Source organism: Ambystoma mexicanum, chromosome 6q (genome assembly GCF_040938575.1).
Source record: "Ambystoma mexicanum isolate Mex_15411 chromosome 6q, UKY_AmexF1_1, whole genome shotgun sequence".
In the NCBI taxonomy this organism is placed as follows: domain Eukaryota; kingdom Metazoa; phylum Chordata; class Amphibia; order Caudata; family Ambystomatidae; genus Ambystoma; species Ambystoma mexicanum.
This window is the reverse complement of record NC_090937.1, coordinates 341,523,382-341,547,393: the sequence shown is the minus strand read 5'-3', so window position 1 is coordinate 341,547,393 and position 24,012 is coordinate 341,523,382. Positions and strand designations below refer to the sequence as shown.

The 24,012-nt window shown below is 46.5% G+C and overlaps 1 protein-coding gene across 2 annotated transcripts in view; it reads left to right on the top strand.

Moving 5' to 3' along the window:
* RAD23B (RAD23 homolog B, nucleotide excision repair protein) overlaps positions 1-24,012 on the top strand; it is a 452,986-nt gene that overhangs the window by 32,304 nt on the left and 396,670 nt on the right. For both annotated transcript variants that reach the window (XM_069630819.1, XM_069630820.1), the window contains exon 2: positions 9,041-9,122. In XM_069630819.1, coding sequence (XP_069486920.1) covers positions 9,041-9,122 — 82 coding nt within the window. The remainder of the gene's footprint in view (positions 1-9,040; positions 9,123-24,012) is intronic.

The window sequence follows — 24,012 nt, the reverse complement described above, 5'->3', positions numbered from 1 at the left end:
CTCAGTCGCCCTCCTCATGGCGATACTCTTTTGAATCAACACTATCTTTTCTTTAAAGAAATCATTAAATTGATTTGCTTGTTTCTGTGACGGCGTCATTGTGGTATCAATACAGGGTGGGCTTCCAAATCTAGAAACCACCTCGAACACTGCTTTTGCCTGGTTCCTTGCCTAGTTGATCTCTTTATAAGTAAACATTTCCTTTTTGCCTCAAACAAAGCTGCCTCATGACTTTTTAGTACAGCCTTTGCTCTCACTGCATCGCTAGTGTTCTTGGTTAACCTTCAGCCTTTATTGGCCTGACTCAATTGTTTTCGTAGTAAAGCCAGTGCTGGACCGAACCAGGGTTTAGACTTCCTTACATTCTTAAGTGTTACCAGAGCATATGTTGAACAAATATACTCCCGAATGTCCATCCCTTTAATTAAAAAAAACTTCACGGCAGTGCAGTATCGATATCTGCTAGCTTTGTCTGCACCTTTTGCTCCAGGAATATTAACCAGGTCAGCGCCCCTGCATAGCCATATTCCAGTTTTGTACTTGCTATCTCCCTTATGCCTCTCATGCCCTAGCAGGCTAAACAGCTGACATGATGGTCTAAACATAATATTGACAATGTTTCTGAAAAGCAAGAATCGCCTTAATTGCTTCATTCTTGCCTGTGCACCGTTTTACTTGTACCCCTTGTACCTTAGTATGTTTTGCAGCCCAAGAAACATTATCCGAGTACAAACCTCCAGTTGATCCAATATTTCAACCTGATCTACTCAGTTTCCTTTCTCATGAACCGAAATTTAGATTTTTGCCTGCCTTATCACCATAGTCTCGCATTTCTTGGGATTAAGGCAAGACTATCCCAAAAATCCAGAGAAGCTATTCTAAAAAAGGTATGCATTGCAGGAATGGACTTTGTGCTCACCATATGTGATGAATCCCAGGGTATTGTTGGTGCATCCATGGGGCAGCCCCTTCTCATGAGGCCAGGCAGGTGAGACCTCTAAATAGTCCCTCTGAGGCTGGTACTCAGCGGTAGGATGTCATCTGGAGGGAAACCTCCTATGGACCAGTGACCACTATTGCGTGAGAATGCAGTATCCCTATAAATCCCCCGACCTCCATCACTGCCTCCGTCTCCACCCTTACTTGCCTGTGCCATGCATTTCTGTAGTAAAACAGAAGTATAGTGTACTGGGACGAGTAAGATCTCTAGTGAGTTACACCACCATAACTCAGTCGGTACTGGGACAAGTAGGAGCAGTACAGAGTACCTAGCAAAACCACTTTGCCCATTCTAGTGGTTCACGACAGCCGATTGGAAGAGTTAAAAGCAAAGAAGGACTTGACAAATTGTCCAGCCCGTCCTGGAGGAACTGTGAGACAGAGTATGCTCAGGTAAGGAGAAAGGCAGACTGGGGAGCCGTGCAAGGAGTTCACTGTCAAGCTATTACGGAGTGCAGGGACAGCACTGTCAACAGCAATGAAGATACTCCTGGCATCACCGAAAGGTCGGCCGCTGTGGAGGAACGGTCCCACACTGACAAGGAAGAAGCAGGCACGGTAGTGCCGCTAGCCTCCAGAGACGAGAGAAGCAAGCAGGGGAAGCCCCACCGCAGACGGCAGGTGCACAGGATCTCACGAGAACATTGCAGACTACAAAATAAGGTATTCTGATGGGGTGGGGATGGAGAGTGAAGGCTCCGGGGGCCCTGTAAATTAAAGGCAAGTAAGCCTAATAAGCCACATGAATGGGCCTGGGACCCCAGTAAAAGACCAAATGCATTCAGAAAGCCTAATCAAGTGACTAATACTTGGTAGAACAGTGAACCAAGTTTAGCGGGGTACTGGCGGGAAACCTGCAGTGAGTCTCGAACCTGCACCCATATTAAGAGAACTGAGAGTGCGATACAATAAATCCAGTACTTGGCAGGCAAGTAAACCACTCTGCATATGACACAACAGCTTGGCAGTGCATCCAAGTTACTCTTCTTCGTTGCAGTTCCTGGTGGGAGGAAACCAGGTCTGCCAACAATGGTCTGGAACTCACCACAGCTTAGAAACACATCCAAACAACTTTTGTCTTTGCAACTGCGCCTGGTGAAAAGGAACCAGGTTTGCCCATATGGGGTGGTGACCCAGAGACCGAAAAGAGGCCAGAGAAGTGCCAACTAGGGAACAGAGTTTCCCTGAACAATTGTTTTATTTTTCAAGAAGTCTGAACAAGGCAGAGGAACAGAGATATTCCCTATTACTTCAGGATCTGAAGATTCCAGATTTGGCTGGTCCAGGTGAAGGGAGGCGCTCCCTTTGGGCTAGAAATAACTTCTCATTTAGTTTAAACTTGGAGTGTGAGGGACAAAGTTAGTATTCTGACATTGGACATTGGGACTTTTGCATGGGACATTCTGGCACTAGTGATTTCCATTCAGGCCTCTTAGTGTTGGGGCAAGAGAGGGTTTTCTTTCCTTTTTGCACTTGAATACAAGTTTCTAATAATAGGCATGACACCTGTTGGTCTTACTTCGAATGGATTGTGTCCTCCAACGTATTCCACATCTTTGACATGTAATGTCCACAGCTGTGAACTTTGGAAACTTTTTCAGCAGAGGGCATCCTGCGTCGATGACGTCGGGTTGATGTCCCTTGAAGGCCTCCGTCGAGGGAGACGTCACCGGATGTTACAAATAGAATGCACAGCGCCCGTAGCCTTATTTCAGTTTTTTCCGCAAACGTGTTGCTTCGTGAAACTCGGAGCGCCTCGTGCGTTTCATCGTTGAGATTCCTTTTTCTTTGACCCCTCCGACTCTGCGTGCGGTCTGGCTTCACGACCTGCTGGGACTGCAAGTCGAAAATGTCGATCACCGACCTGCATAGCATTTGTTTGTGGTGTTTGGGTGAGAGTCACGACACCGACGACTGTTCCAAGTGCCAGTCGCTGATTGCCAAGGCCTTGCAGGAGCGGAAGGGGAAGCTCCAGGTAGCTAGGGGCTCTAAGCCCTGGTAAGTCCCGAAAATTCAAGTCCAAATCCAAAGGGGTGTCCACCGACGACTCAAGGGGCGACTCTCCGTGTCGGGAGGAGGCCCGGGGTTCCCTGTCCCAGAGTGGTTCCCGGCCATTCTTCTTCCTTGTCGCGACGCTCGAAGCTCTGTCACCGGTCGCCTTCCACATCCTCCTCAGAGGATGGAGCCGTGAGGAAGGTAGCATGCCTGACAAAGTCCTCGAATCTGCAGGAATGGGCTGCTTCTAAGGAGCAAATGTTAGCGATATTTCAATCACAGGGCACGGGTCCAGTCGCGCCTTCTAACAAAGCCGGTCAGTATCAGTCTCGTACCGTGGCTCGCACGCCTTAGGGCTCGGGTCCAAGACGCGACTCGCATCGGGAGCCTTTGAGGTCCCGTTCGGACAAGGATTCGAAAGGTCGCAAGAGACGTACGTCTAGGTCTCGGTCCTCGGATGTCGACGCTTTGCCGTCTTGTCAGCCCACGGCGCCGTCGACACCAGTGTCGACGCTGAGGTTGTCGATGCTCTCAGCAACCTCAACGCCTTTGTTTATCTGGGATGGTCCAGTCCTCCTGAAGACTTTGTGCAGGATGATCTAACGGACATCTTAGTTCAAGGTCCGTCCTCTGACCCGGTGTTAGCATTTCATCTCACCTTACAGAAAAAGATGGCAGCTGCTTGGCAGTCACCGGACTCTCTTCCGGCTGTTAATAAATCTATGACTAAAAAGTACTGCCCTTCCGTTAGCGACCCCAGCTATTTATCCACTCGCCCCACTCCTGAGAGTTTGGTGGTTCAGGCGGCCACCTTGAGGCAGGCGGTGTAACCTACCATCCCTCCAGATAGGGACGACAAACACTTCGACGGTTGGGCTCTGCTGGGAGCATGGCATTTAAATCGGCCAAATCCTCTTGTGCTTTAGCAAGGTTTTCACACACTCTGTGGAACTGTTTCTTTAGCGGCTGAGAATATTCATGAGGGGGAAGAAAGGCATGGCTTTTTGGCTCTTGTGCAAGACGGCAGGGATGCTATGTGCAAATCCCTTGAGACGGGTTTGGATAGGCCAGACTGTGTTAGCTGGTCCATGGCTGCGAGTGACCGTTATACGCAAATTTGTGTGGTTGCGGAAGTCTGGTTTTGCTCCGGATCTGCAAAGCTGTCTTCTGAACATGCCCTTTGATGGCGCACATTTGTTTGGCAACAAGGCTGACGAGCGCCTTGAGAGGTTGCAGACCTCGAAGGCTGCGGCAAAATCTTTAAGCGCAGCTGTACGTCAACCTCCACCTTTGGTAGAACGAAAGGACTGCCAGTCGACTGCCAGTCGAAGGGGCCAACAAAAAAGTACCCATGGTGGTCTGGGAAATAGAGGTGCAGGAGCCGCTCAGGTAGCTGCCTCTTTGCCTTCAGGCACTGCAGCAGCCGCTTCCAAACAATCATGAGGCCATGTCCCATGGTTCGCCGGTTGGGGGCAAACTGTCTCAGCATCTAGAAGAATGGCGAGCCATTACTTCAGATGTGTGGGTTCTGGATACCATACCCCACGGCTACTGTCTTGCCTTCCTTCAGCGTCTTCACGACAATCCACCGGGAAACTCTTTGAAGCTTCCAGATCCGCTCCTTGCGCATGAAATTTTAACCCTGCTGGTGAAAGGCGCTATAGAATTGGTGCCTGTAGCGGAGAGTAACAAGGGATGGTATTCCCCTTACTTTTTAATCCCCAAGAAAGACTGGGAATCGAGACCCATCATGGACTTGCGTTGGTTGAACAAACTTCTCAGGAAGGACAAGTTTAAGATGGTTACTCTTTCTCAAGTCCTCCAAGCCCGTCAACTTCAGGATTGGTTGGTTCTTATTGGACCTACAGGATGCTTACTTTCATGTGCCGATTCATCCCAAGCACAGAAAGTACCTGAGGTTTGCAACTGGAGACTCACACTTTCAGTTTCGGGTCCTGCCATTCGGATTGACATCCGCCGGTGGGTCTTCACCAAGCTAATGGTGGTGGTGGCAGCGTACCTCGGGCGAGGTCACATTTACCCCTACCTGGACGACTGGCTGATCCAGGCACGCTCTCCTGAGCAAGTGTTGGATCACCTCGGGCTCACCTGCCGCTCCCTCCACAAGCTGGGTCTCTCCCTCAATTTCAAGAAGTCGCATATGACACCTTCCCAACAGCTCCAGTACATCGCGGCTGTGTTAGACGCGTCCTTGGGGAGTGCTCGCCTCCCAAGGTGAGGGCTCATCACATTGTGATGAGCAACATGATGGTCGACAAGTTTCAACAATACCATAGTCTCCCGGCTTTCAAATTCTTAAGGTTTCTCTGCCTCATGGCATCCTGCATTTTTCTGGTGCCAGAGGCCAGGCTGAGGATGAGATCCCTGCAATGGGTCCTCAAGATCCAATGGTTGCAGTTCTCAGGCAAGATGTCGGATCCCATTCAGATTCCCCACTCGGGTCTCACAGGATCTTCTGTGGTGGGCCAATGAAAGGAACTTGATGAAGGGGGAGCCATTTTGGCAACCATGGCCTGAGGTGACTGTAGTGACGGATGCTTCCCTCATAGGATGGGGGCGCTCATGCCGACGACTTGACCGCCAGCGGTCATTGGTCTCCCTCTGAGTCCAAACTCCACATCAACCTGTTAGAGCTGCGGGCCACCAGGCTAGCCCTGAAGGCTTTTCAGCTGGCTGTACAGGGGAAGAGTGTCCTGATCATGACGGACAACACAGTTGCCATGCATTGCCTCAACAAAAAGGTGGGGGGGGTAGGGTTTACTCCTGTTGTGCAGAGAGACAATGCAGCTCTGATGGGGGCTTTTTCGGGGTCTCCACCCAGAGGTCAAGACTTTCAACCTTCACGCTTGGTATCTGAAAGGTTGAGGTATACGGATTGGGACCTCCCGGATGATGTGATGGAGGTGTTGCTTTCTGCCAGGCGGCCTGCAACAAAATCCCTGTACCGTTGGCGGCTGGTGCAGAGGTCACAATGTGGATCTTTTTCAGTGCTCCATTCCTATGGTGTTGTCTTTTTTGCTTTCTTTGGCCCACAGGGGCCTTTAAGTTGGTACCATTAAGGGTTTCTTGGCGGCGCGGTCTATATTTAAGCGCTCCTCTGAAGAATGCTATTACTTTGTTTCCTTTTGATTTTTCATATTCTTAAAGGACTGACTAATGTGTTCCTGCCGTCTCCTTTCCAAGTGCTGGTTTGGATTTAAATTTGGTTTTGAAATTTCTCATAGGTGCTCCGTTTGAAACTTTGCACTCTTGTCCTCTGAGATTATTGTCCTTCAAGACGGTGTTCTTGGTTGCATTACTTCCGCTCGCAGAGTGAATGAATTGCAGGCACTTTCCTCTAAGCCACCCTTTACTGTGTTCCACAAGGACAGGGTAGTACTTGGGGTACGTCCGTCCTTTCTACCTAAGGTAGTTTCTGATTTTCATTTGAATCAGAACGTGGTTCTCCCATCTTTCTAACCTCCTTATCCTGGAAAGGAAGAGGAGCGACTCATCGGTTGTATCCTAGAAGAACTCTGAGCTTTTACATTTCTAGGATGTCCAGGGTCAGAGTGGACGATCAACTCTTTGTAGGATAGGCTGGCCACCGATTGGGCCAGGCTGCTACCCTCCTGAAGGGTTGCGAGCTCATTCCACTAGGGGCGTGGCTGCTTCCACCACCCTCCAGCGGGGTGTTACTATTAGAAATATTTGATGCCACTACATGGGCTTCGCTTCACACCTTTAAGCATTATTCCCTGGATACAATCCATGGTCAGGATGTGGCCTTTGGTAAGGCGGTTCTTTCTTCCGCAATCTGATTGGGTACTCTAAATTCTTTTCCGTCCTCCTTTTCTGGTACTGCTTTGGGAGTCTGTCAAAGATGTGGAATAGGTTGGAGGACACAATCCATTCGAAGAACAAGTTACTTACCAACTGGTAACGTTCTTTCGACTGGATGTTCCTCCAGCGTATTCCAAATCACCCTCCCAGCATGCCCCTCTGGAGAATTTCCTATGCGATTGTAGCTTCCATTTCCGCAAGGCTATGTGCAGTCAAGCAGGCATGAAACAGGTGCCACTCGTTCTAAGGGAAAAAACGTAAACTGAGGCTACGGGAGCTGTGCGTCCTATTTATAACATCCGTGTTGTCGCCCTCGACAGAGGCCTTCGAGGGGCATCGACCCAACGTCATGGACGCAGGAGGCCCTCTACTGAAAAAGTTTCAGAAGTGCACAGCTGTGGACATTACATGTCCAAGATGTGGAATACGTTGGAGTAATATCCATTCGAAAGAACGTTACCAGTTGGTTAGTAACTTGTTGTTCTGCACCCTTACACCTGCTTAACGAAAATCACTGACTTGCATTATTTTAAAGTATTTTAACCGCTGCATAAGGTACTGACTGGCATACCTTAAATGTCAAAAACAATGCAAGTAGGTCTCTGGTATCCCAATGTGCATAATTTATGTAATTTAAGGTAGGAGGTGTGATCTTACTGATTTTGAATAAACCAACTATCTTTTCGGCCTACATATGTTTTGATCAAAGAACATCAATATGTAAGCTTGGTTGAAATAATGGAAAACAACCAATACGAGGTATCCTTACACAACCCCCTTGTCACAAGCGGCTAACAATAAGCTTCCTGTTTGGTTCAGGATTACGAACACTAAGGAATACAACATTGACCAGTGCTTAAGATCCTGATGAAGCTCTTTGAGTGAGACACGTGTAGGCCTAGAAGATGTTACTGATTGAATAAAAATCACTTAAACTAACCTGTTAACTTTTTAAATTTGATCAACAATGTGTAATGGATCCGAGGCACCCAACAACTCTTGGGGAGCTGTTCTTTTCTAGCCATGATTACCACAGTCTGAACGGTCTACAATGTTTAAAAGTTGGATAGTTCTCAGTTTTTTTTCTCGGCATATCAACTGACTGATATTTTGTAGTCGATTTATGTAAAGCAATGTTATCATTATAACTGATTCCTGCCTAACTGTCGTGATAAAGTGGTTCCCTTAAGTACACCCACTGGGATGCCCAGATAACAAGGAATACCTACTAGTGTTTTCTCTTGGACCAGATTGAGGACAAAATCTAGAAAGTCTAAATACATTTTTTTTTTCCGCAAAAAAACGAGTTCTCCATTATCAAATACAGGTTAGACATTGGTCTGTTGTATTCTTTCCCCTTTGGAAACATAGCTGCGAGTGTGTAGTTAGTTATAGATGGCCCAATCTCCCATGAAAAGGTAAACGGCTGAATAATTTGGCATGCAAGTATAGCAGGAAAATGGGGCGGTAACATCTGATTAACCCACTTTCTTCAAAGATGCCTCACTTAATTTCTACGACTACATATAAAAGGGTCTCCTCTAAACTGTCTCCCTTTTTGTACCGCTCAAAAGATTTTAAAACTCCTGCTTGCTGGTAGGTTTCTGCAAATGTCAGCTTGGTTATTGACCTGGTTTTTGTCTTAATCCAAGGAAAAAGTGTTGCCGATTAACGTGCCTCTGAAAGCCCTGGATTATAATTTCGTCCTCACTTCTTTTACCAGTTCAATGTCATCACCTAACGCAAGACTCTTGGTCATCCAATTCTAGTGAAGTGGCCTCTTAAAGACCTTTTTGTTTTTGCAACTTGTGGTGAATTGTACAGCTTGGGTTTAATTCGATTTTGTGCATGCTAGTCTTGTTCAGGATCATGCAGCATCATTTCAACTAAATGCCTTAGTTTTTAAATCTGTGGCCTTTCTTTTGATTTTGTAACCTTTTGGTACATACGTTGGTGTCCCTGGGGTTGTGTTGCTGTCTTTACTTTGTTCTCAAGTAAGTTGCATACTAGGACCAGTATTTCAATTGCTGCTTGCCTAATGTCTCTTGGACTAAATAAATGAGCAGCTGTTGATTGCTTGGTAGCCAAGGCTCCTAAAACAGCGGCAGTTTTATCCACCCGTCTCTATGGGTGCAGCTTTTCTTTCTTTCTAAACTCAATGTCCTGTGCCATTGTCTTACTTTGGTTTTCCTTGCACCTTTAGGTGAAGGCGCTGAAAGAGAAGATTGAATCTGAGAAGGGGAAGGATGCCTTTCCAGTGGGAGGACAAAAACTAATTTATGCAGGTACGTTTTGCAACACTTAAATAGTAATATGACTACATTTGTATGAGCTAGTGATACATGTTATGTGTTTGGTATATAGCGCAAGCGTAGCTGTAATCAACAGAACACTTTGAACTGCATTTATTCACTTGTTCTAATATTTTGTTTGCAAAGTGCAGCATTTATTTTCAGGACTTTGATCACAGAAGCAAGGATTTGTTTTGCTGGGATGTTTATACCTCTGGGAAGATTACATTTCCTCAAGTGGTGAAACGAAGCAGCTGTACTACATTCAAGTTACCTTCGGATATGATGTGGGCATGGCTTTGGTTCAGGGAGGTACATCATTGAGGCTTTTACAATGCCTGCGGGCCAGTACTAGTGTTTGAAAAAAATGGGATATGAATGTGCTGAGATATAAAATTAAAAGTGCGCACATAGTTCATGAATCAGTGGTGAATACATGGCATTACTTGTGAGCAGAAGTGGTGACAGGAGAACGATAACTGACATCAGTAGGCAAGGAACTGACCCAAGAGTTTTACCTGTGATGGAGGAAAGGGTACCAAAGTTAGCAGTGATGTAGCATTGTGACTCTTATACGCTGTGCATTCTTTCTTCCCTCCGTCATCCAAGCCAACTGAAAATGCAAATGTGAGCTATTAAAAATAAAGCTGCCACTTCTACCGCTGGCATTTTTTTATCGGCACAGACAGCAACTTCAAAAACCTACCATGAGGCACAGTTGCCTGCATAAACTTTCTTTTCCCCTTCTATCAGCTTTTGGCACAATCTAGATTGAACATTGAAAGGCCAGTCTTACTTCAATACTAATGGTGTGCGGTTTCTTTTTTTGTCTTCATACAAAGCAAACCCACCTCGCATCCATTCAAAATGTTCCCTCCCATTCCAACACTGGACCACAGCAACCCCCAAACCCATAGTCGTAGCGTGATCTGTAGACTATTTGCTGTATGGGTCACTCTTGATGTCTTTACCCATGCATGTTTCTGAACCATTAAAATGTGCACTAATCATGTTAACGGTTTGTGCCCAACCACACTAAAGATTACGTAACATGGATTATATCTAGTATATTGCAGACCTGCTGGAAATGCCCACAACCAACCTTTAATGCTGGGGTGTAGACCCTGCAGCTCACCAGATGTTTTGGACAAACTCCCATGATCCTCACCATTTACTATGCTAGTGAAGCGTTTTTTGGACACCGGTTCTGGATCCCTGCTTTCTGCTTGGCTTATTGGTCATCTTAAGCAAAAAATAATTTTCAGAGCCATAACTCACTTGAAGCTATTCCGCATTGTACCGAATTTGCTCATTCGACTGGGACCAGTTAAGTGTCTTATGTGTATACATTTTGTCACTTAAAATCCTGGACTTCGTTGTAAAAAAAAATCCTTGTTCATTGTGGTATCCTAATTCAATTCCGTATTAACAAGGTCTGATAGTTGCCAGTTTTTACACACGCTTTTGCAATAGGCCTTAAACCCGCAGAGCTGTGTTGGATACAAAGGATATACTCATGTCGGAACAGGCCGGTGCTGCTACTTTTACTCCCTAAAAATAGGCAAATACTTCCAGAAAGCAAAACATCGGAGTACAAATAAACTGAGCAAAAAATAGGAAACCGACCTATAAGGTCCCTGTCCCCATGCTTTCACCAACACATCTCCATGGATGTGTTTGGACCAGTAGTACACATAGCGCCACAGGAAGAAACTGCTATTACTGCCTGATCTGAAGAGGTAAACATTTATCTTTTAATCTGCATGATAATTGGGTGAAAATAAATATTTATTAAACATTTGTTTTACAGTTAAAACATATTTTTACATGCTATGAAAATGCTCATTAGGAATGGAACTTACTGTTTTACTCTATATAAAAAAATAATTTTACTCCCAACTTTAAAACGTAGAGTAAAAAACTCCTGCTTCACAATCTTATCTGGAGTACAGAATGCACCACTGTCGTTTCCAGGCGCTCGTGTGAATCTGAAATTAAAAAAATTAGGGGGTAGTTAGGAGTTGAGGAATCCATATATTTGTTAACGAATGGGAGATTTGAAAATCGTCTGTACGAAAATTACTACAGCTGAAAATGTTCAAATGCATCCTCCATTCTGTGTCATTGTAGTGAACAAGGGCTGCTGGGGTCTCCCCCGCATCCTTTTTCACTATGCCATTGGGGGCTACAGGGGTGTCCCCTTCTCTGTATTCAAATTTGAAAACAAACCCCCTCCCCCCATGCCCCCCCCCAAAAAAAACAGGACCCTGCTCCCATTCATGTAAGTGAAGGGAACCAGTGTTGCAGAGGGAAGCGGGAGACTGCGGCACACTGTGCCGCCAAGAGGTAACGGGCATTGTGTTGTCTGAAATGTTTGGGGGAGTGAAAACAAAGTCATTTTCATTCATATGACTTTTGGTTTTTTATCACGCAGAATTCATGATAATCCGGGTGAGGGAAAAGACCGGTTGTTGTGCTTTACTGTTGATCCCTCTATTACTAGGAGCAACTGGCTTCTATTTTGGTGTTTTTACTTGGTGGTTGTGATATGTACCCCAGGCCTGTTCTGTTTCCAGATGGGAGACCTGAGGAGGGTTAGTTGGAGAGGTGTAGAGTAGCAACTAAATTGGTTTTGGTAGATGCTTTAGTGGTTTGCTTTGGTAAGCATGTGTTGGGTGACTATGGGTAAAAATTTAGGTTTTGTTTCTGCACGTTGATTGTGAGTGGAGTTAGTTTAAAGTGCTTAGATTATTCATTGGTATTGTTGATGGGGGGGGGGGGAAGGATTGAGAGCTGGTTTAGGGTTTTGTAAGTCTTTGACCTGTGGCCAAAGTAACATTCTGATATATTCTTTTTGTGTGTAGGTCCAGGGGCGTTTTCTGTTGCATACTGCTTGTCTCTTTGGCATGCTAGCCCGTTGCAATATGGGGTTTTGTCGTTTCGCTTTGTCACCAATTTGGTCATTGTGTTCACTGTGGTGATTTGTTCAATGTGTGACTTGTTATGTGATGGTGTTTTTAGTGGTGGTGTTGTCTGTTTGCTTCTTGCTTGGCAGTGAGCAGTTCTCTTATCCCATTGTATTGAAAAGCCAGGTTTTTAATAGTTTCCTAAATGCTAAGTGGTCTTCTGCTGTCTGGATTTTATTTTTGGGTTGGTGTTCCATGGTCCTAAGTGGTGTAGATTTTCCACCCTCAACTTGTTTTTCTGAAAGTGCCTGGATTCAATGAGCATTTCATTGCTCAATGTAAGGGTCCTTTTGTGCTTGGAATAGGGTGATTTTTTTTTATTTGAGTAATTTCGATCCCTGGTCATACAGTACTCTGTAGAGTGCTTTGAAATTGGTTCTTTTCTTCACTGGTAACGGAGATGTCTCCGGGCCAGGGTGATATGTTCCCTTCTGTTAAGTCCTAGTTGAAGTCTTGCTGTGGTGTTTAGGATGCGTTGTAATTTCTTGGCTGGGTAGTCGGACATTTATAGGTATAGAATACATAGATTATTCTTGAGCATATCAGATTTTGGTGAGATCATTTATAGTGAGGCTCTAGTGAGGGAAGCTTGGATATGGAAGATGCATCTAATTGAGCGTAGGTGGTAAACACATTTCAGGACTTGTTTCTAGTGAGTCCACTGCCCATGAGAATTCCCAGATTCATCACTGTTGAGGTTTTTATTCTCATTCCCATTTCTGTGGGCCCGAGAAACGTGTTTGCGTCGGGTCACCATGATTTCCATAATTTTATTTTTTGGTGGGGATTTAGTTCCAGGTTGTTTATTTCATTGAGGCTGCTGGTTTGGGATTTGAGCCAGTTCTGGTGTAATAAGTTTTGTCTGCATAGTTGTATCATGTTGGCCCCTCGCATGAAGCTAATAGCCCATGTTTTTTGGGGTTGTGGGTGGGGGGGTGTAAATCTTGTGCAAGGAGTGGTGAGTGACTAGACCCTAATGGAACGCCACATTTGATGGTTCTCTACATGGTGCTTTGTTTTTGGATAGCCACCTTAAATTTGTTAATTGAATTATTGCATGTAATTGCCAGTTTTATAGGAATGTTTCTATTTCATCTTTGTCTTGGTCTATTTCTTCTTTGTACAGATGTGTGTAATAGTCTAGGAACTCAATGACTATTTCATCTTTTGATGGTAATCTTCTCTAGTTTACCAATTGCTGTGATCTGTACCTTGGTGGCTCAAATTTTAAGGTATCCAGCTAAAGTTTTAACTGCATTTTTACTTTCTATCTTTAGTTTTGCCATATTATTGCAGACCAGGACAACCTGCTCTTTCAGTAATTGTTACATTTCTATTTTCGTACACAAAATGCTAAAAAAAAGAAAAAAGGCTGACCCCCAACTCTAATCATTTTGGGGCGCCATGCCATACAGACGTGACCATTGAATATCGCCTCCATGAAAAATGACACTTGCCCAAAGAGAATTCTACCAGGAAGAACTAAAAAAACAGACCATCAAATCAGGAAAATTCCTGCAGGTGGAATACTATGAACTTTCGAGGTTACAATTTGGGATTTTTTTTTTTGAGTGCCATGATGTGCGAGATTGCTGTTGCTATGCTTGGAACACTTCCCAGATATTCTGAGGTGTCTGTGGGGTTCTTCAGGTCAACCTAAGAATGCACTCGACCCATGAAGTTGATGGCATCATATTTTGTATTGCAAAAGCATAGTGATGCACAAAGAAACATTTACAGCAATGTTGATGTGCATTTTGAAGATTCTCCTCCTATTGGGCACTTTTGGACACAATTTCTATGGACCATGGAGAACAAGAAACTCTTGTGTGTGTGTGAAGTACCATTGCACAAGAGTAATAAGGAGTTCAGGGGCAGGGGTGTAATGGCACTCAACGGCTTGTTTCGAGGTGGGGTTAAAATGGGTCTAAAGTATAAAAAGAGTTTGGGTAATAAGTTACACAATGCACACAGTGGTGGGTGAAGGTGCTACGTACCACTGTCTGCTCAATATACACCTGAAAATTAATGATCCCGGCCATTCAGCAATCTAAACTAGCTAGGAGTAGACTGTTTCTAAGCCTACTTTATTTGAAGGGCCACAATGTGCGGATCTATTTAGTGGCTCAACATTGGTTAATTTATTTGCCCGCTTCCCAAGTTAGCTTTAGCCATTTGGTGGTTTTTGCAAGGCCCATTTTAAAGGAGGCAATATGTCGAGCTAAGTTCCTGGACACAACGATGTAATCGAGTCTAAGCCATGTGGTGAAGACAAAGGTAAATACTCTGGCCGTTGGATTAAAGATTCTCCATGATTGCAGAGCTTAAAGGCTTGAAAGGCAGCACTGGATTTGCGTCAGAATTTAAAATACTATAGCTTGTCTAGAACAAGGCCAATGTCAGTTTTAGCTCGCCACCAAGCGTTTGTTCGCTTCCAAATATCAAAAGTCTGGTAAATTCCTCTTAAAAAGGTTTCACCATATTCCTAATGACTTCTGAAAATGTCTTCTTCATTTTCTTTGCCTATTGCTTTCATTAGGAGACGGCAACAAAAATGGCTGCCATTTAATAGGATGTTAATGTCCTGTCGCAAGGTCAGTGTTCCTAGCATTTATGGTTGGTATGAACAGGAGAAATTTATGTCGGGTTCTACATCCTAAACGGTGAAAGGGAATATACAGGTAGTTGTTTTGTCTATGTTCTGGGACTTGACCTCTGAGTTATGGTGGTACTGGACATTCAAGAATTGTCCAGACGCACCAGTAAAGTTTGCTTCACTCCATCCTGCCCCCTAACCAGTTGCACAATAAAATAAAAGGCACCACGGCAACTAAATAAAGGTCCACATCCAAATTATGTGAAGCCATGTACATGTCCACCCACAATCTCCCCACACTAAACGTGTATACCATGTCACTTCACAATGTATGGCACAATGCGCCCCAAGTGTATTCACACTCAACGCACACTAATGCAATAAATGCAATATGTGATGACCTATGGACATGCAAAAACCTTGGCAACCTTGATAAAGACCTGGATGGTCGAACCACGCGTCGGCACCACATGCTAAATGATGCAAATGAAAACCACAAGAGTTTACTATATTAAACTCATCAAGAAATTGATCAAACCAAGCAGATCAAAACCCATGAGTAACAACAAATTTTGTGGACTCTACCTAGCTACTCAGCTGAGTGGGGATAAGAAGCACCTTGTACACTAATTATAGCACAGGCGCCATTGGAGTAGAAACTAAAACCAAACTACCAGGACACACAGAACAGGCACCATGATAGATCTGAGACCCGGGGCGCTGCGTTCCGAGTGCTCAACCAACCCCCAAATTGATCACATGTCCATGTATAGATTCACAGGAACCTAAAACGAAAGTCTTATCTAATTCAAAACCATTGGCCGTGTTGATTGTTTGATTAGGTTTTCCCTTAATGTATGTTATTTGTATCCTTTTTCTGGGTTCAAGGAAATGCAAACTGCTGGATCCTTGCGGGTGTGCCAGGATAGCCTGAGGGGTTTGTAGATAAACTGAGATTCCTGCATGATTAACTCACTGGAATAAGTTGGGGGTGGAGGGCGGGGAGGGAGTAATCTTCAAGCTCCCAGAAGATGCTGGAGAGAGAGGGATGCAGAAAACCGATTTGGGGTGTTTGTGCATAACCAGCGCAATAACCCATTATTGAGTTACTCTCCCCTATCTCGCATTGCCCACAGTAGGCTAGGGAATCCAGAACCTGCATACAAGAACAGTACACTACCTAGAATTATAGCCTTGTGTTAGTCGTTTCTCCCTATATCTAGGTGTCCAAAATCTAGGTGCTGTTGTATATCTCACTGCTACTATATTCTCCGCTGTGCCCCCTTACTAAGCCTGCACCCCCACCCCCATCTAGGCGACTCAATTCTAGGTGATGTGTTCTTATATTTACTGTTACTGTGTTTTCTGCTGTACCCCCACACTCTGCCTTTCTCACTCTATCCAGGTGTCCCAATTCTAGGTGCTGTTTTTTTATATTTACTGTTACTGCGTTTTTGCTGTCTGGCCACAGCAGTAAGAGCAATAATGACTCCAGTCTCTAAGAATTAAGTGCCCTGACGTAAGCACCTTTCCGACCTAAGCTCCACTGCACCCTCACACAACCATGTCTACCAATTCCATCCTGGCAGTGACGTCACGACACCCAAGGCCACCTCTCCACCCCCACAACTCTATTCCTTCCTGTTGGGCTACGTTTGAATGCAGTACCCTCTGGGACCACTACAAACAACTATGACTACAGGTATAGGCAACCTAACCTTTGGTATGTGCTTGTACTACACCGTTTTGGTTAGCGTGTTGAGCAGCCAGGCTTATCTCAAGAGGGGTAAATGTGAGCTGTAGCGGAGTTACACAAAGATTCAAATTTTTTTTTAAAACATGCTTTTTATTATTTTCAACAAGCAATAAACATCAACACACGTGTTCTCCCCAACATTTCTCCCACCTCCCTTCCCACCCCCCGTAACCCCCCCGGAAGAGTTCGGGTCCTCCATGTTGAATTCTCATGAGCTATATATGTCCGATATTTTAATGTTCCATATAGTCTGATTTCAGTTATTCCAACACTGATCCCCATTCCCTCGTGAAGGATTTGTTCTGGACCTGGAGATGGTTTGTGATCTTTTCCATGGTCATCTGGGACCACACCTTTTGCAGCCATGTGTAAGTCAGTGGTGGGTCACGTTTCTTCCAATTTTGGGCTATAGTTGCCCATGCCGCTATGACCATACCCATAAAGCTCCTCCATTGAGCTTTGTGAAGTTTTTTGGTATAGGGGTCTTTGAATCCGCACAACCACACCCTCGCCCCCATTTGTCCGGCCTCCGGGTATATTTTTGTCATTTCTGTCTGTACTTCCTTCCAGAAGCTCTTCACTCCCTGGAACTCCCACCAGATGTTCCTCCAGGTTCCTACGACCTGGCACCCCCTCCAACAATGGTTTGACACATCCGGGTACATTGACCCAAGCCTCTCTGGGGTATAGTGCCGTTGGGTAATTATTTTCAACCACATGTCTCTGGTTTGGACCGCCCTGGTGAGTTTGGGGATGCCCGCCCACAGTTCCTCCCATTGCTGCCTGGTGATTTCCTCCCCTAGTGTGGCTTCCCATCTTCTCATGTACGTCGATACAGCGAAGACACCAGCTTTTTGTCGCCTGGGTTGGTTATTAAATATGTCTCAAATGGTGTAAGGTCTCTTGTGGCCGCCTGAAAAACTTCTGGTGTACACAGCCAGTACTTTAACTGTTCGTATTTATATCTGTCTGCTTCTGTTAACTTCCACATATTTTTACATTCTGCAAAAGTTCGTATTTCATTGTCTTGGATCAGTTCCCCGATTTTCCTACACCCTGCTGTTTCCCACTTCTCAAAGCCGCTGGGCTCTTGTCCTGGTGGGAACTGTGGATTCCTGCAGACAGGTGTGAAAGGGGCCAGTGGGTTAGTCATGATTCCCTTTCGGGTTTGGATATCCAGGCGTTTAAAGTAGTTCTCATGACTTCGCTTACTCGAAGGTTCTGGTGTCTGTGTTTATTCTTCCACAGTATGTCCTCTAGGGAGGTCCTAGCGACTGCCCTATCTTGCGTTACCCAGATTGTCTGTTGGTTCTCCCCCAACCATTCCTTCAGGACCCATAGTTGGGCAGCCTGATAATATTTCTTAAAGTGGGGAAGGGACATTGCACCGGCCTTTATCGGTGCCGTAAGAACAGCTCTGGCAACCCTCGAGGGTTTCCTGTTCCACACAAATTGTGATCTGGTTTTGGATAGAGCTCTGAAAAAGGGGTCGGGGACTGAGACTGGGAGAGCGTGGAAATAGTGGAGTACTCTGGGGAGTATGTTCATCTTAACAGATTGAATTCTTCCCCACCAAGAGATCTTTAGATCCTTCTTGACTCTAGCCAATAGGGGGGTGCAATTACTCTTATACATCTTGTCCACCCTGTGTGTGAGTGTCACCCCCAGATATTTGATGCCCACCTCGGCTATTTTTAGACTGAGCTGGCCCGCCACTGCTTCTATTGGTTCCCTGTTCCCGGCTAGGAGCATTTATTTTAAAATTTGTTTATTGGCATTTTCAATAACATCTGTTACATATTTCCATGTTATGCCTTATTCTCGTAAAATCCAAAATTTTGTTTTAATTTTAACTTCAACAAACAATAACAACCGTCTCCTTACAATGTTCACGTGAGTCCGCTCGTCTCTTCCTTGGGGGATAGGGGTGTTCGAGAGGGGACAATCATGTCGTTTGCAGGGTGTGGGGGGGATGTTTCACAGAGGTCCATAGTGTCACTCGTTGGCTCTCATCTAGTCTTCCTTTATGTCTTGTAGGCATGTCTGTGCTAGCCGTTGGCTCAGGGGGGCTTGTCGTCAGAGGGGAGAAACATATGTCCAGTGAGTTCCTTCCATGCTTCCAAGGCTCTACTAGACTCTTCGGTTGATCTGGCCACGCTTTCTTCCCAGGCCTTAGTCTCAGCCGGGAGCCATCGCATCATTTCTCCATGCCATGCTTTGTATTGTGGTCCGGCTGTTTTTTTCCAGGACATGGCTATAGTTCGTTTGGTTAATATGCACGTTATGTCCATAAGCCTGACTAAGTGTTTTATCTTGGCCAATCTGGGGTAGGTTCCCAGCAAGCACTCCTCCGGCGTCCATTTGTATTTGGTCATGCCTGCTTTCTCGCATGCTTGTTTCGCCTTTCCCCAAAGTGTCTTCGTTTTGGGGCATTCCCACATCATGTGGATTAGGTCTGCTTCCTCCTTGCTGCACCAGGTGCAGTTTGACTGCGTTTGTTTGCTGAATTTGGCTATCCGCTTCGGTGTTAGGTAGGTTCGGTATAGCACATTCAACTGTATTTGCCTGAACCGGTGGTTTCTCGACACCTCCTTGGGAAATGTGAGCGCCCGGGTCCACTCCTCCTCTGTCATCTCCCTGCCTATATCCATATCCCATTTCCTTTTCATGTCCGTGCTTCGGGGGTTAGGTGTGTCGCTCAGTTGCCTATAGATTTGGGATATTGGTCTACAACCCGCCCCCATGTTGTATAACAGTGTTAATAGTGGGTCTGTGTCCGGTTCCTCGGGCCATGTCTCCCACTTGCTTCGCGCTATGGCGCGGGTCCTATGGTACCAGAGAAACTGTCCCGATTGTATACCCTCCCTGTCCCGCAGCGTGATAAAATCCTTGAATGTGCCTTCATCGTATAGGTCCCCCCAGGTGTAAACCCCTTCCCTTTCCCATGATCTGATTTGTTTCAGGTCTGTGGCTGTTGTGTATAAGTCTGCGATCAGTGGGATCTCTGGTGAGTAGGCCCTCTGTGTATGGGCAAGTGTCCTCGTTCTGCGCCAGACCTCCCTCCCCAGGGTGACTATGTGCGGTGTTTCTCCCATCCGTTTCGATGGTATCCATACCAGTTCTTTCAGGTGGTGAGGGAGGCTCATAGTCTGCAGTAGGGGGTTTTCCTCAGTTGGTTCGTCTGAAAGCCATTTAGTTATAAAGCTAAGTTGTGCTGCTAGGTAATATTTTTCTAAGTTAGGGAGCTGGATGCCACCCCTGGCATATGGCAGGGTTAGTGTTGACAGTGCTATTTTATGTCTATTTTCTCCCCATATGAACTCCTTTATCAGTGTCTCCAATAGTCTGAAGAAGGGTTTTTTGATGTAGTAGTGTACATTTTGGAATCTATACAGGAAGCGCGGTAAAACAATCATCTTAACTATGGAGGCCCTTCCCATCATTGACAGGGGGAGTCGCGACCAAAAGTTCATAGATTTGCGTAGGGTCCGGAGCGCCGCCTTCGTGTTATGCTCGTGCATCAACGAGGGAGTGTGCATTATCTGAATTCCTAGGTATCTGAATTTGGTGGTTTGCCATTTTAACCCTACCTTCGGGAGTGCCTCCGTCTCGACATGTTGCAAAGCCGCCAGGGGGAACAGACAGGACTTAGACTTATTGAATTGGATCCCAGATACTCTGGAGTAGTTGTCCAGGACCTCCAGCATGACTGGTACGTTGAGATGTGGGTCTCTAACATATATGAGGACATCATCCGCATAGAGCGAAATGATGTGGTCTACCCCTCCTAATCTTATGCCAGCGTCAAAAAACTGTTTCCTAAAATAGATCGCTATGGGCTCTAGCCCAAGTATGTATAGCATTGGGGATAGTGGACAGCCCTGCCTGGTCCCTCTCTGTATGTCCCATGCTTCTGATATGTGTTTCCCGGATTTCACTCTAGCTCTTGGTCCTGTGTACAATATCTGAACCCATCTGATGAACCCGGGTCCAAAACCAAATTCTCTAAGTACTGCCACCAGCCACTCCCAATAGATGGAGTCAAACGCCTTTATGGCGTCTAAGGACATTAGCGCGTACAGGCTCCTGTCCTCATTGGTTTGGGCCATAATATGTTGTAGTCTACGCAGGTTTATTGATGTATTTCGGCCCGGTATAAAGCCGCATTGATCGCTGTGTATTATGTCCCCTATAATTCTGGACAGCCGCTTGGCTAGTATTGCTGTTAGAATTTTTGCATCATAATTTAGCATTGCTATCGGGCGGTAGGAATCACACAGGTCCGCCGGTTTGTCCGGTTTAAGGACCGGAACCACCAGTGTTTCCCTCATGTTTTCGGGCAGCACTCCCCTCTCATAGGCTTCCTGGAATACCTCATGTAGCAAGGGTGTGAGGGAGGGTTCATATGCTTTATAGAACTCTGGGGGCAGGCCATCCGTGCCAGGTGTCTTGCACGTTGCCAGAGACCGGATAGCTTCTGTTATGTCGTCAAGCGTGATTTCAGCATCTAACATCTGGGCCTGCTCGGGTGGTATCTTATGGAGTCCTATCTCTTCAAGGGTGTCTGAAATCTGTTCTGGAGGGACCTGTTCCTCATGTGAATAAAGTTTTGTGTAGTATTGTTTGAAGGTGTCGTTTATGTCTTGCTGTGTGTGGTGTATGTTCCCTTCCTCATCCTGTAGTGCGGTGGTGGGGTGTCTAGGGTGTTCCCTTCTGCATAACCAGGCCAGCAGCCTGCCTGGCCTGTCCGCCTCTATGTGTGCCCTGTTCGTTTTGGCCGCGTGATCGAGCTTTTCCAACCTATTCCACGCCGAGTCGTTTTCTCCCCCGAGTTCCCGAAGTTCCGTTTCCCTGTTGTGGTTGCCTATAGGGGCTGCCTCTAGCCTTTCTATCTTCCTTTCCATTTGGTCCAATTCTTTCCTGAGCTGTCTCCTGATTCCCCCAGCCTTTGCAATGATTTCCCCCCTTATCACTGATTTCAGGGCATCCCATACCGTGCTACTGTGTTCCACACTTCCCACATTGTTGTCTATGTAGCTATCTATGGATTCTTGTAGCTCCTCCCTGAAGCCTGGATCTTTAAGTGCTTCTGTAGGCATTTTCCACATGGGGATTGGGGGTCTGGGGCCATTGTGGTTCCATGTCACCATGAGTGGGGAGTGATCAGATATGGTTCTTCCTAAATATTGCGCCCCTTCCACCTGGGTTAGGTGTTCTCTGCCTATGAGGATGTGATCTATTCTCGTGTATATTTTGTGGGGGGATGAATAGTATGAGTAGCCTCTCTGCGTTGGGTGCGTTTCACGCCACACATCTGCTAAGTCCAGCCTATCTATCATTGCAGTCAGTGCCGTTGTCGCTGCCGATGGGCCTTTCGGGTGGGGGATGGATCTGTCTATTGCCGGGTCGCATACACAGTTAAGGTCGCCTCCCCAGAGGAGTAGACTATCTCTGTGTTGCACGATTTTGGGATATAGTGAGTCCAGGTGGGCCGGTATATTGCTGTTGGGAAAATAGGAGTTGATTATGCATATTTCTGTCTGCTCTATGTGGCCCCATAATATCACAAATCTACCCTCCGGATCAACCTCTGATTTTCTCAGGCGGAAAGGGAGCTGTGGGTGTATCCAGGTATATACTCCCCTGGCGTATTTGGAGTATGCGGTGCCAAAACCCTGCCCCCCCCAGTGCGTTTGAAGTTTGGCCAGTGAGTCTGCCATGCAGTGAGTCTCCTGTAGTAGCGCTATCATCACCCCTTTTCTGTTCAAGTAGGTCTTAATTCTGTTTCTGCGAATGTATGTCCCCAAACCTCGCACATTCCATGTCAGTATTTTAACTGCTTTTGCGGCCATGATGATTCAAAATGGGCATAGTGTCCGTTCAGCTCCCCTCTCACTGGCGTTCGTGTGCCAGATGTAGGCATTATTGGCCCCTTCCCTGGGTATGGCAGGAAGCAAGTTTCCTCCTCCCTCAATTCTGCTCCCTTCCCCCTTCTGATCATTCTTGGAGACTTACCAACAATAGTAACTTCCATTCTTCTGAATGGGAACAGCAAACCGTGTAACTTTGAACTGTCCCCAGCAGTTGCTTCCAACTTGCAACGCTCGGGGGGGTCCCGAGCCTTCCAGGCCGCTCCTGGCCTTCCGGATCAGGGTGCGTGTAGGTGAATTGCCCACACAATTTCCGTGGGGGTGGGTCGACTTTCCGTGTTCGTGTGGTCCTTCGAGTTTCCGTCCGGTTCAGCAATCTGCTTAGTGTTGTGTCGCTGGGGTTTCATTGTCTGCTTTGTTGGTTCTGTGTGCGGGGGACTCCCCTCGCTCATTATGGCAGTGGGTGCCATGTTATCCCATGTCCGATTTCGGTGGATCATCTTTGCCTTCAGCCAGGTTGTTATGTTCCAGCCATAGGCTTGCTGCAGCTGGTGTCTCCAGGAATGTTGCTCTTCCTTTGTAGAGGACCTTAAGGCGTGACGGATAGAGCAGCATATACTTTAGGTTGTGGTTCCGTAACTGCGCTTTTATTGGGATGAAAGAGTTCCTTGCTCGTTGCACAGTGGGTGTGTAGTCCGGATATATGACTATCGTGGAGCCGTTTCGTTTGATTTCTCCCCCTTCTCTTGAGTATCGCAGTATGGTTTCACGGTCACGGAAATTTAAAATTTTAGCTATGATTGGTCGCGGGTGTGAGCCCGGCGGTGGGCGTTTTTGAAGGGATCTGTGGGCTCTTTCCACTGAGAACCCTTGGGAGAGCTTCCCTGGGCCTATCTCCTGCAGCAGAAGTGTCTCGATGAAGTCGGTCGGGTCCGGGCCCTCCATGTCTTCGGGAACCCCTAATATGCGGACATTATTTCGGCGGGCTCGACCTTCGGCCTACTCGGACCGTGCCTCCAGCCTCACCACCTTTTGCTCTAGCTCCTGGACTTTCGATTGCAGTTCTTGGGTGTCCTCCACTGTGTCCTGTAGTGTGTTCTCCGCCGCCGTGACCCTTTCCGTGAGGTTCCGAGCATCCTGACGCATGAGCTGTATGTCCGATTTCACCTCCTCTATCTTCCCCTCCACCGATGTGCGGAGGGCTGATATTGCCTGTAGTATCTGCGCGTGTTTGAGGTCCTCTTCCTTCTGGGAGGGTTCCCCCGCAGTTTCCTGGTCTTGTTGAGGTTGTCTCTGGGGTCTTGCCGTCGTAAATGAGTCCATTGTGACCAGTTTCAGTTTGCTCTTAGGGGGTGACATCCCCTTCCCAGGGTCCCCCCTGTTCCTACTCCTGACCCGCAGGTTGTGTGGGTCTGAATTGCTGCCTCTGGGTAATGTTGCGGTCCCAGCGTTACTTAGTGGGGCCCTTGAGCGGGGCTCCGTGGCTATCAGCCCCAGTGGTTATGGTGTGGGCCCCTCGCGTTGTCCAGCCTAGGTTGGGTTGGCCTTCCCGTGTGTTAGAAGGTCGTGTGGGGCAAGGCCTGGCGCAAGGGGCGTCCCGGGGTCTTCTCCCCGTGTGCTACGTTGTGCCGGGGCCCGTCGCCTCCCGCTGTGTGTCCCTCAGTTTTTGGTCTCCCCCGGCTTCACCTACGTTCAA